Source organism: Phaenicophaeus curvirostris, chromosome 6 (genome assembly GCF_032191515.1).
Source record: "Phaenicophaeus curvirostris isolate KB17595 chromosome 6, BPBGC_Pcur_1.0, whole genome shotgun sequence".
Taxonomy (NCBI): Eukaryota; Metazoa; Chordata; class Aves; order Cuculiformes; family Cuculidae; genus Phaenicophaeus; species Phaenicophaeus curvirostris.
Window position 1 is genome coordinate 11,895,823 of NC_091397.1, and position 13,493 is coordinate 11,909,315.

At 40.1% G+C, this 13,493-nt stretch overlaps 1 protein-coding gene across 1 annotated transcript in view; it reads right to left on the bottom strand.

The window, feature by feature from the left end:
- The window catches only part of ADARB2 (adenosine deaminase RNA specific B2 (inactive)), a 334,574-nt gene that overhangs the window by 107,408 nt on the left and 213,673 nt on the right, over nucleotides 1-13,493 (bottom strand). The window contains exon 3 of the mRNA XM_069859323.1: nucleotides 10,412-11,319. Coding sequence (XP_069715424.1) covers nucleotides 10,412-11,319 — 908 coding nt within the window. The remainder of the gene's footprint in view (nucleotides 1-10,411; nucleotides 11,320-13,493) is intronic.

Below are 13,493 nucleotides of genomic sequence, written 5' to 3' on the forward strand. Positions count from 1 at the left end.
CTCAATCCCGCTCTGCCACGGTGAAGATTTGCTCAGCTATCTGCTTGATTTCAGCTCATTTACATGTCAAGGATGGTAGTCTGCCTGTAAGGTTTTTCTAGTTTGGCTTATTTGCTTGATTTTTGCTATATAGAGGAGACTATATTTTTTTGTCTTTTTGAGAGAGGGAGTGCTCAAGATCATTCTAAGTTCACAAATATCCAGGAAGACAGAATCATAGAATCACAGAATGAATCATAGAATGGTTTGGGTTGGAAGAGACTTTAAAGATCATCCAGTTCCACTCCCCTGCTATGGGCAGGGATATTTCCTACTAGATCAGGCTGCTCAAGGCCCCCAAAAATATGCAGGAAAAGATGTAATTTTCTGAAAATTCACCTTCATTTTAGGCTTCTGCCTGTTCATAGAGGGAAAAAAAATGAAAATATCTACAACAAAAACTAGTAAATCTAAAAGTCATGTTACTTTCCTTTCTTTTATGGATACAGGACTTAAAAGGAAAATATATGCACTGCAGCTCATCAGTGTTTTGAGGAATGCTATTCATTTCTTTCCATCAGTGTCCTCCAGAATGTGGTGGCAGCATCATCATCATCCCTCTTGTACTTTGATTTCCTTCAAAGCTGAAATGTAAAACATGCAGTGGAAGGTTCTTTTCCTGGAAAAGTAGAGGGCATCTCCTTTCAGTCAGATTATTATGATTATGACCAAAAATATCCTACACTAAAAAAAAAGGAAGGGAAAATCCCTTCTACTTGAGGGTTCATATAGCAATATTTTTTGGTTCTGTTTTTCAAAACTTATTGCAAATGTGAGTAAAATAACCTGATATGATATGTATGAATTATGACCAGCAGGAATGTGCGATAGCACTGAAGAAGGTGTATATTTGAAGAAAATAAGCACAAAATGGGCAGAGATGTCTTTGTGTCAGGCACTCATACCTGCTGCTCTGGTAATGTCCATGTAGCTCTATATTGGAAAAAATCCTGAATGGCCGCTAGCTGAGCACTGAAGGGAGAACATGCAATGACGCAAAAGGCAGCGGAATGAGACAGCGTTTTGATGTGTTGTCAGACCTGGGTGGCAATAACAAAACCTTTGGGCTGAGCTGCAAGATCAATGACTCATATGGTCCATAGGTATGTATCTGTCAGGGCTATTTTGTTTTTTCTTGGCTCGGAGCTGATAACAACCTTGAGCATCTGTGAGGGAGTTTTCCAGAATGGTGACCCTCATGGACTATTCCTCTTCTTTCCATCGTATCATGTTATGAGCCACTAAAAGCACTATTATAGGACACTATTTTTGGATGAATCATGCTGCTTTCCAAGTAGTGCAACTGCTAAATTTTGGTTCAGAGAACAGTTTTAACAGTTATATGATTTGTTTTCATTTTCATCTGAATTGCTCATACTCAGACAGAAATGCTTCAGTGTGGATCTGATTGGTCAACTCATCTGCCATCATTACTGCCACAGCCATGGGCCTTCAAGGAATTTGACTTTATGCCTGTTGTGTTATCACCCACTGCTCCCTATTATTTGCTAGCTCAACTTCATTAGCTGCTGCATGTTGATGGCCACTGCCTCAGTTTGTAGAGGGCTTCTGTGTAGCTGGATGAGGTTTAAACAAGCATGTTCCGCACCTCTCTTAGGCACTGTTTCTCTGCAATGACCAGGACAACCAAACCCTAACAGTTTGTTTGTGGTGCTGTTACAAACTATTGTCTATGTTATGAGTGTAAAAGGTTCATTAGGCACTGAGGATTAGAATGACTTGTGTGTGTATCAAGGAAAGTGGAATAAAAGAGGGGGCTGACTCTGGAGTAATGAGTTTATTCTCCAATATCCCTGAGAGGATTATTCCTTAAAAGTGTAGGGCAAAGTTGATTTGAATAAAAACTAATTATCAAACAAGAAATTAAGGCAGTGTTGCCGACTTCCCTCTCCCCACAAAACCTTGGAGACTTGCTTTATTCCTTGTGTTTAACCTAATAAAGCAATGACCCACATAGGAGGGAAAGGAGTTGGTTGTAATTATTTCTGTAATAGTTCCCAGTTCATAGAAGATGGCCTAAACCAGGAACTCAACAATAAAGTGACATGAACGGAAGAATCTAGAAATCATGGGATGTTTAGACTATTTCTCTGAATAGCCCAAAGCATGTTCATTTTTTCTCACTTGAGTATGTTCAGGGAATGTTCCTTTTCCACCTTTAGTTTTTAAAGGTGAACTGGATAAAGAGAATGAGAAGAAATTGCACACAAGGAATTTATACAGCAAATCAGTGTGGCTTCAGTAGCATGGGCTCATTTGGGTGACATCTAAGCACAGCAGTGATTTTAAGATACCACTGTCTGAATTCAGGTCTGATTATGTTGCTGGTGTCTGCAGCAGATGTGATAACAAGTAGGTTAAAAGCAATCACACTAATGTGCTTTTAAATCAAATGTCTACTTCAGTTTGGAAGACAAATAGGAAATAATGGGTCGCTTGCTGGGAAGCAAATTCTTATTTATCAATTAGAAAACTAGGAAGGATGAGAAAGCAATATAAATTTGTCTAGAGACAATATTGAAGCATTGAAGGAAGAGGAGGAAAGGTTTATGGATGCATTTTTATTTTAAGGGTCTCAGAATTCAGTCTAAGAGCTGATGGGTATCATGCGACATACACAATATTGATTATTTTCATTTAACAAGACTTTATCATGAAAGGGGATGGCTAATTCACTGACTTTATCAGTGGATATGCATATTTATTGCCCACTTTTATTTCTCATGAATTTGCAAAAATATTTTATCTTAACAAAAGTTCACAGCATGCATCATGCATGTGAAAAAAAAAGACAACCCACTTGCTGTTATAGATTTGCCTCCTGTTAGACATTCAAACTCACACGTAAGATGTTCATACAAAGTACAAATGAATAAAAATGGGTTTTATTCTTTCAAGGAATATGAGACAATTCTTTGTTTTTGTTTGTCTGTATAAGTGTCTAAACACATAAATAACATTTTGCATCCATTATAACAAGGCTAAATTCTGCTCTGTCCATTAATTTTCGACAATTCTAAGATTAGGCCCTAAAATTCAATTTAATGACATGCATACTATTTTGTGTATGTGTGTGAATGTGAATATATATAATCCTTTCACTTTGCACTGCGCATGAACAGTTTAGCTGAGATAAAGTGGCAGGACAAATGTTTTTCTCTAAAACTGCTATTTAAAGGCTAATGGATGCAATTAAATAAAACGGACAAAGATGTTTCCTGTTGTTCAGCAGGAAGGGAGCGGTCCCTGTGCTGCATCTAACACTGGGCTTCTCAACAGCATCACTGGGGAAACCACAGGCTCTGAGCTGCTGCCTTTCCAAGGTGCGCTGGCATTTTGTGTTATTAATCTTCCTCTTGCACGGCGATGATCTGCCTGCCACACGGTTGGCACAAGGACCACAAGAGGGAGGTAGTCAACATAAAATAAATGGTTGGAGCCTGCTTCTAATACTCTGTACACAGAGGGAAAAATCTGTTTGAATAATTAAGGCTTCCTAGATGTGACTACAGATAAAGAATGTGGTTTTGGCATGACTGTAACACACCAGGTCGAACAGAGAAGGCTTTGTGTGGAACTCGACCAAAGAAAAATTCACTCCAGGCACTTGTTTTACAGCTCCATTTATTGGAGCAGAACGATCATGGCTTGTATTAAGTAGACAATAATGAAGCATCATAAACAATGTCAGGATGCAAGTCCAGGATGAAGCGGGAGCTTTAACGAGGTCCAGTTTGCCGGGAGCTTTTTGAAGTGTCCGTAGCTCACTTACAAAGCCAGATAGCAACAAAGGCAACTCTGACAGCTGCGAGAGTGTCTGGTTTAGAAGGATATTTTATGTGTGGATGACACTAGACTGGGATTCAGCTTTCATGTACTAACTATCTCTGCTTGTTGCTGGAGCCCTAATCACTCTGCACAAACTATTTCACCATAATGGGTAGCACAAATACTAATTCTTCACAAATCAGATCCACATCACCACCTTCCTGCATAGGCAAGGCTGGTTCATCGTGGGAAATAGCAGTAGTCAGTAGAGTCAAGTTGTATCTCACTAGCCATGTTTAATAATCAATTCAGGCTCTGAAGGGAAGAAATCAAGCGCTGATTCTGTGACTATATAGATGACATGAAGTATTTGCAAATACCCTAAAAGAGCTGCCGGCAGCCAGCTAAATCAGGTTCACCCACTTTAAATACACTGTAATCACGGTGGAATCCTTTCATAAAAGAAAATTAGGTATTTTTAATTTTTCTTTCTTTTGCAGAGGAAGAAGGGTTTTGGGTTGCTTGTCAACTTAAATTACAGAAGTGTATATACACTTGAAAAAAATGCCTTTTAGCCTTAAAGACTTCTTCCTTGAAGATATTAAAATTATTTTTTCACTTCTATAAATTAAGATCCACCGTTCATTAGCTGATTATCACCATTATTACAGCTCTCCTCAGTATTATTAATTAGATGAGTGGTATATTTAGACTTTAACATCTCTGTTAGAAGAGAAGAGTTAGGTGTAGCATGCCTAATGCTCTGAAAGCTCTGAGAACGATCTGTATCACATAGGACTTAAAGACAAATGCAAGGGAATCTTTTGGGGATGCTGCTGGAGTAATCTACGGCCAAGAGAGAGATGGGAGTTACAACTCAGGAGCAAAAGAGGGAAGTATGGAGGGTGGAGATGGATATACCAACTCAGACAGTTCTCCCTACAGCAGATAGCTGCAGTGTTACTGTAGCCCAGCTGATGCTAAGTAATATGTTATTTTGCAGTGATGGCTGGTTTTCATACGCAAACCCCTTAGTGTATCTGCACGTATGTGCTGATGCTATGAGATCAAGGGACCAGAGTCCTTTCTACCCTATTGATTTGTTTCCCGTGATTCCATGCAGGTAGCCCTTTGCATATCGCTTTGATCTTGCACGGATTATATGCATTAAAACATGATAATTTCTTCATCTAAGACTCAAACTGTAATCTCTCTGGGGCAATAATAATCTTTTATGTTAGGCTTGTATGAGGGGTGAGGAGGTAGTGCTGGTTCCTCAACTGTGAGCCTAGTAGTGACTCCAATCTTATTAGCAGCCAGGATAATAATAACAGCATCCAGTGCACTAATGCCGTGCCTCTGAATTGGTTCCTTTGACATTGTTTTGCTTAAGAAACTGTAATCCTATAAATGTCCTGGCTGCTCATTGCTCTGATTATAAAAAAACCTTTCCCCACCTACAGAGAAAGAAATAGATGGCTGAAAAGCAAACATAATTTGTATTGCAGAGGTAACTCTTCAGTTCCTAGCTCTTCCCTTTCTTGCATCTCACCATCAGAAGTCAGGCACATACCTAACAGCTGCTTCTCTTTGTGCAGAAGAAAACAGAGAAGGTTATAAAAAAATGTACCTTGTCACTTGACCAGACAGAGCACCTCAGAGAAACATGCTCAAACAGCTTCTCCAAGCTTAACGCCAGCTCTGTGTGCTGTCCCTCTTCACACTGGAACGAAGTCTACCACCACCAACCCCAGCCTCAGCTTAATTACGATATAGGTGAGAGGGCATCATTGCCAGGAGTATGGCAAATGAAGACAGTGAGAGAAATAAAGTGAAGGAGGCATGAAAATGCATTTCACATTACAGAGAAACAGGTTTCTGGAGGGAAGTGGATGAGAGGAGTGGAGTATGGGGCTTCCCCTGACATGGTGGTTGTTCTTGCAATGACACTGCTCACCAAAGTGACACTGAAGTTAGCTTCAGGAATCCTTGAACTGATTGGGCTAAAGAATCATTACAGTGAGGACACTGATGTTGCTTTTGTCTGCAAATGAAGCTTTTGGCAAATAGGGTATTTAACTAGATTAAAATGTTTAGCTTTATTTGCCAAAGGAAAAAAAAAACCCACCTGTTTCTTTCTGATGATACACACACAAAACACAATGAGGTTTCATTTAAATAAATAAATGGACATCTACTGCTCTGGAGGCTCTGAATGTAAACCAGCAACAGCAGCGTTAAGTCATTTCAAAGCAGAGTGAATGCGATTTTCACACCTTTTCTTTTTTTTTTTAATTTAGGTCCATTTGAAATTCAAGCTACCCTCTATTACTAATTTGTTATGGCAATATTAATTATTGCTCTACAGCAGCAAGTATGCTGTTTAGACTGAAAGAGATAGATTAGAAAGACTACAAGGTTAGAAAAACAACCTGTAAACTGGTCAGAAGCAGCTGAGGTCACCTTGTTCTCTTGAAATGAGCATGGTGCACTTGGAAAGTCTGGGAGCATGTGGATGGATTTCTACCCATATAGACTCCTTAGGGCTGGCAGAGTTAGCACTCCTTGGTTTTGTCTCCTATTTTGCTCCAAGAAAATTAGCTCCCAAGGTGGGGAGAACGAATTGTCAGTCTTCCATAAAAGTTGATAATCAAAGAAACTTCACATTATTTGATGGACAATATGAGTTCAGACCAAGTATACTAGGAAACAAGGAGCAATATTTAGTGACTTAGAGAAGGCGCAGAGTGTTGTGCTGTAATTTTTATTCTCCTATCTCCCTTTATGCCTGTCGTTAGTTTAGCAGATATCCAGGCTCCTATCTTGGCTACTCTAATCAACACAGTGTGCCTAGGCTCAGACCATCAATAGTATTTAACTTGTGCTTCAGTGGTATAGCAGAGATAAGATATTTGGTTTGAGGTAGAACAGTAGCTGGCAAATCTTGTGACCATTCCAGCTAGTTCTTGGACTATCTTAGCTACCTCCTAGTCACCCTATAAATTGGCAAGAGCTCAGCTGCACCAGCCACCATTGTATCTGTATGAGAATCACAGAAATGGATCAGGGCAATGAGAGTTGAGGGCTGTAAAGAAGCCACAATTCCAATTATTTTGGCTTTTATATTAAAACTTTGCCTTGGTGTAAAGTGTGATGTCCTTTTGTTTATTTTTTTTGGTATAATTTTGCAGTCAGTACAAACTCATTGCAGAATAATCACAGAGATGAAAATCAGAGGCACAATGATGTTCTTTTAAAAAAGCACCAGTATTGAAAGGTGCTAATAATTTCATGGTATATTTTCAACACTGGTAGGAGAGGGGCAGGAGAGGCATCTGAAGAAGTAACGTGGACTGCAGCTGCCACAATGAATTCATCTATTTCTGGCTTTGCTATTCTTACATTTCTTTGTTTTGCCTGAATCAGAGGAGATCAAGGCTATGGTAATTTACATCTATGCTCTGCATTTCCAGGCAGTTCAGGAAGCCTCCTGTATAGGCAGCACCTCCCAGGACAGCCTGAAAGATATGGTGCTTCTTTTGACATTTTACATTGAATCTCTCTTGGTCAGAAGGAAAAGTGAGTGTCAGTCTGAGGGAATGCTCGAGGGCCAGGCTGAGGAACGCGAGGTCCCCTAGGAGACCTGATGAGCAAGGCAGAAATGTCAATGGTCAGGAGGCCCAGCTCATAAGGATGTCTAAACTTTTTTGACTCTCTCATGGACACTGAAATCAGTAAGTTCAGCACAACTAGACCACCAATATTACCAGACTTTTGGCTTTTCCTGTTTCCAGTCATCAGGAAAAGCCAAATTCTGACCTACCTAACACTATTGATAACAGCAAGGGAAATGGGAACAGAGACATGCAAAGCTTGAATACTCTTTGTAAAGAGCAGTGACAGGAATAAACATACTCCTGGAATCTATAAAATGTTCAAAATACAGGTGAAACTGTTACAGGTGATCTCATTTGCCTGTCCTTACTATCAATGAGTTAGCTATCTGATATCTTAACAAATACAACGAAGCACATTAAAAAAGTGCATGGTTGGTTCATCATTCTGTGAAGAAATTAAAAAGCTCCTGATGTTTCAAATTCTCTCTCTAAGCTGTTTTGGATTCAGGGTGCTCTCCTGCTTTTAAACAGTTTTGGACACAAAACTAGTTGAGCCTACTAAGTAGGAATAGCTTTGAAAACATGACTTGAAAAGTGTCCTTGAAAATGTGGTTCACAGACAATCAGGGAGAAAAGAAGGAGCTGAAACAACTTTTGGAGCATCTGGCTCTGATCACAGCACAATGAGAACTATATGTTCTCCAATGCGATTACTATCGCTTTAACTGACCAAACAGCCAGATGGGCTGACTGAAGCAGTGATCAAAGACCATCACTTGATGAGATACTACACAACATAGCAAGAACCAGTAAAAATCTAGAAGCATTTGATACTAAAGCTATACCCCAGCTGAAGTCAGTGGAAATATGTCAGTTCATTTCAGTGTTCGTTGGGTTATGACTTAAGTGAGTAAAACAAATTCAGATTTTGTGTTATGGCTGCAATGTCTACTGATGAGACCAGTTTTTATGGAGGTCAGCAGAAATCAGTGTTAAGACTTACCTCTCAATTAGTGTGCTGAATGCTGGCATTAAAAGTGCCCAAGTAATCTTTTAGTTCGACAAATATAACTTATTGAAAAATACTGACAGAGAAAGTTCAGTGACACCCTTCCACTGACATTTATACTTCCAGAACAGTGAGAAGAAGAAGATAAGGAGGGCAGAAGTCTACAGAAAGAAGAGAAGGTCACAAAAAAGGGAATATACACTGAAGAATGTGTTGCCTAGTTAACAATTTGGGACCCGGGTAAGATGTGATATTCATGTAAAAGACAATCACGAAGCCAAGCAACAAGGGAATATTTCGGAGAGCACTTGTGGCGCAGTTTCAGAACATGACAAACCATTACTTGATGAATGAATGGTATTTACCTGCTGACCCACCCAACAAAAAACACTGGGGGCAGCAAAGCAGCCAGTAGGACAGGACAAGGTATTCCTCTGTATATCCAATTGCCAGGTTTCCATGGGGAAAGATAGACATATTCATCAAAATAAACTACATTTACCAGAATTAATTAGAGCAAGAAACAGCATGGATTTCTCATTTAAAACTCATCTGTACTTCAGAGGAGTACAGGCAGGATTGAATTGCCAGGTTGGCAAAGGCTTCCAACATGCCTGCAAAACACTCTGTGAAGATCACTGCTATTATTAAATTATGTTATTATCCCACTGATTCATGGAGTTTACAAGCCAGAATTAAAAGAAAGAGGTAAAGGATTATGAGGTATTTTAGAATTTTTTGCATTTCTCATGTGTCCTTTTTGGAAACACAGGAAGGAAACTACTTGGTCACCAAATACAATACTCGAGTTCTGCAGGCAATCACATTACCTAAAGAATTAATCCCCTACCATACTTTTTGATGCTAATGAGCATCTTTACTAACAGTAATGAGAACCGCTACTAATAATTTGCATTTACACACTACTTAAGGATCTCAAAGTGTTCTTTCATATAATATGCTCATTTTTATTACAAGCATATTGGATTTAAATGACTTGCCTAGGGTCTCACAGCAAGCCAGCAACAGAGTGACTCTTAGTGCTCCCAGTGCTTTGCATTAAATCCTGTACTTTAACTGCTTCCTTCATAAAGGGAGCTTTGTAGTGGTAGATCACCTCCTAGTGCTGGTGGATCAAATGTCTTATGATAGCAAAAACAAATCAACCTATTTAATGCTTCCCAGTGTCTGCAAATCCTGGCTTCCTTTGAACTTAGAAAATTGACACAAGTCTGAGTAATGCTAAGACAGCATTTCACATGTGACCAATTATGAAATTTTTATGTGCTTAGTATGTACTTCAGATATATATTTTCTGTATGAATACAACAATAGCCTCTACATTCATTCCAGGAAGACTTCAGAGCTTTCACTATCCCTTGTGCCACTGGATGCAATTTGAAAACAAAGCAACAAAGATCAACTCCAAAAAGTAAGCCTATAATAAACAAAAGTTCTTAACTTTTCTAGTGGCAGATTTGTTTAGAATTTGCTCTGACATGGGTATGCTCCTTGTCATTGCTTACTCCTCTGAATGCCACTGCCCTCATAAAAAATTTACTCTAAAAGGAGGATATGGGACATCCCTTCACTTTTTGGGCTTTTTTCTGTCAAGAAAGATGCAGTACCACATAACGACCTGATTTTTCTGCCTGTGTCAATGTTCTCATTCTCTCTAGCAAACTGAAACATTGGTATTTCCCCCTAGACTTTGCCCTCTCAGCTATGCTTCCTATGGAAAGGGCTGCAAATCCTACTCAATAAGTTCAGGATATGATTTTCAAGCTTTTGCCTGTGGCATCTGGCCCTTCCTATGAGAAAAGAGCTCTTTTGTGGCATGGCACTTGCTATAACATAAGAGGAACCGTCTGGTTGAACAACAACAGTGACAGTAATACTTATTCCATTAATTGAAAGAGTTCCTCCAGCACGGTGGTGGCTACCCAGGAGCTCTCACCTGTGGCAAATGGTGACATTTACTCCTGCTGGGAATGTGGCTGGGCAGCCGAATATTAAAAAGGGCCTGCAGAGCTGCCTGTGCTGCTTGACCCTTGGCCAGCTTCTTGCTACGTCCTGAGCCTTCAAATGTTCTCCCGTCCACTCGCACTGCCATCACAAAACTCTTGATGTGTTGCTTCTCCACGGTCTCTGACAGGCAGACGTACCGCAGGCCCGACCGCAGCTCATTTAGCAGCACCACTGGGTTCTTCTCGCTCTCCGCTTTGGATACCATCTTGTGCTTGTTTTGTTTACCGTGGCCCATTAAGTCCAGCGTATGGCAGAGTAAGCGCCCATGTCGATAAGCAGTGGAAAGCAATTCGTTATTAACGGGGTTATAGACTGAAAAGTCCTCGCTGTGTGTAGATGGTTCGAACTCCTTGAACAGAGTGTCTGGAAAGTCTGCCTGATCAGAAGTAAAGTCTGTGGATGGGTTGACACAGTTCCCCATGGCAAAGTGAGCTTGGCAGGCGTTGGGAAACTGAACAAATGACTTTAGAGCTAGCTCTGCAGCACGCATTTTGGCTTTCTTTTTTGTGGGCCCTGTGCCTTCAAATGTAAGTCCATTTACTTCCACAGCAACAGCAAACACTGGAGCATGCACTGGACCTGTCTGGGAAACCATTTTATATTGTAAACCTGGTTTAAGTTCATGTAGCTGAACCAGAGCATTCTTTGGCGTCACTGACCACGAGACTTTCTTCCAGATGAGTTGGAGTTTGCAGAAATGGCCATTATTGCCTTCCTCTAAGGGTCTTTTTCTCTTACTGCTAGGTGTTCCCCCTCGTGCCCTCTCATTAGAGGATATTGGATGATCCTCCAGGTTGCCAATATTTCGATTTTCCTTAACTTCTGCACTGCTGGTACCTGTCAGCAAAGAGAGAAAAAAACCTCATATTACAGTTGTCATCACAGTAGCTGACATTATGCCTAGGGCTGGTAGAATAGCCAGAAAAGAAAAAAAACGTTTAAGATGATAGATATCCTTGCTCAGCCCTTTTTGAGGCTTTTCCTCTAATATCTTCATAATGGTAAGTTTATTATTTATAGCACAGATTTTCTGCATGTCCTGAATGTTTACTTGTCCCTACATTCTACTTGTATTAGTCACTAGCCTCTTGTTTTATATAAAAGGTTGCATCATTCGAAGATGAAGCATAACTGATGGCATGTGACTTAAATGAACTGCTGCATTCACACTGCATAATTACTAGTAAAAAGTGAATCATTTGCAAAGTTCCCTTAGGCTGAGATTTGCTCCATAATCCATATGAGTGAATGCTTATGAACACATTATTAGAAATCAGAAATGATTCACAAATGATTCACAAACAAAAAAATGGGCTAATGCATTGAATAATTTATTTGCAATGAATAAATTGACCAGCTCTACTCATACCATAGGCTCTTTTGTTGATAACATCACAAATCCAGCCTAAGAAATGATCTGACAGAACTTGCTAGCATTTGAAACAATAATTTGGTCTGGACTCAGATTTCAGTTTAGTAAGTGAAAATCTTTCTGTCAAATTCAATTGCAGATACTCTTAGCTCCTGCATCAGCAATAACTAATATTGCAAAAATTCTGCATAAGTCTAAATGAGATGAGGAAAAGCCAGAGCATCATGACAGGGGTAATTACTGATGTAAAGAATGATCTATGTCAAAGAGCAGCAATGGGAGAGAGCGACTGCCAAGAGCGCCAGGAAGGGAACGAAGTGTCAGAGGGAGCTATGGAGGGAGCACTCCACTGTTGTTGAGCCAATGAATCACACATTGCTCTGAACTATGCTTGTGCAATGCCCATGCTGTGAGGCAATGCTCTTTGCTACAGCAGATGAATGACTGAGAATAGAGATTCATCTCACTGATGTCCTGAATGAGACAGAAAATATGCTGCTGTCTAAATAAGCATCCTATAACATTTTTGTCACTTCTGATGAATTTGTTTAAATGTACTGCATTTCTGGTGCATTCTCCAGTCCTCCTGTGTCTTGCCTGGGGCAGAGACAAGTTGAGGAAGTAAACATGACCATAACCAACCCATGAAGCAATCCATCCCTGGAGCAATGCACCTGATCCATTTCTGAGCAAAGCCCTGTTTGGCTCCCAGCTGTATTCCAACAAGCATAGAGTGTGAAACCTTTCTTATGGTTTGCTGTTGTCAGACACAAGCACGCCACCTGTGCAGGCTGCATGAATGCCTTGCACAGAGAAGGTCCCTGTGGTCCTTAGTGGAGAGAGAATGGTCATCCCACTTTCTGTGGGGCTGTGTCCTTATTTGGTTTCCTCTCTACCCTGGTGTAAGAGCTGGCTGCGCAGATGTAAGGGGTAAGCTGCAAGCTGCATGTTGAGGAGCTTCTGCTGGAGCATTACACCTTTGCTGTAGCCCAATATAAGGCTGGGCTGAGAAATGCACAGGAGCCTGTATCATCATGTGGAACCAATTATCATTATTAAAACCTTCCTTTTACAACCTGATGAGTTGCATTTCTATTGAATGCAAAAAGCCTTTTTTTCCCATTTGAACAATAAGTCTTCATTCATGCAAGTTTTCCCACACAAAGCAGCTCACTGCTTTGACAAGAGTAAAAATTCTGGCTCGATTGCATTTGTGGGAGTCTGTTCACAGGACTGAGTTTTTCGTCTCCCTTTCCCAAAAACCCTTCTGCACACAGTGAGCTTTGAGCCTGTGTCTGTGTCTCACCAATGTTACTTGCAGAGCTACCTGCTGCAGAGCTTTGCTGAGGCAGAACACAAACTGACAAATTAAGGTCTTAGTGACTAGTTAATTTTTACTTTCTGAAGCTAAGGGGAGAGAATGAAGACAGGTGAGGAAGGAAAGAAAAAGAAATACATAATAGAAAAAGAAAAGTTTCATCATATGGCATTCAGCCACATAAAATGTGACATCTTTAAACCAGCCTCTCTGGAAAGAAGACATTTAAAAGGTCAGGTTAACTAAGACACAACGATAATATGGTCTTTTCTCATTGCATTCACAACTATTTATGGAAGCTCTGATCTGAAGAGGAAGGAG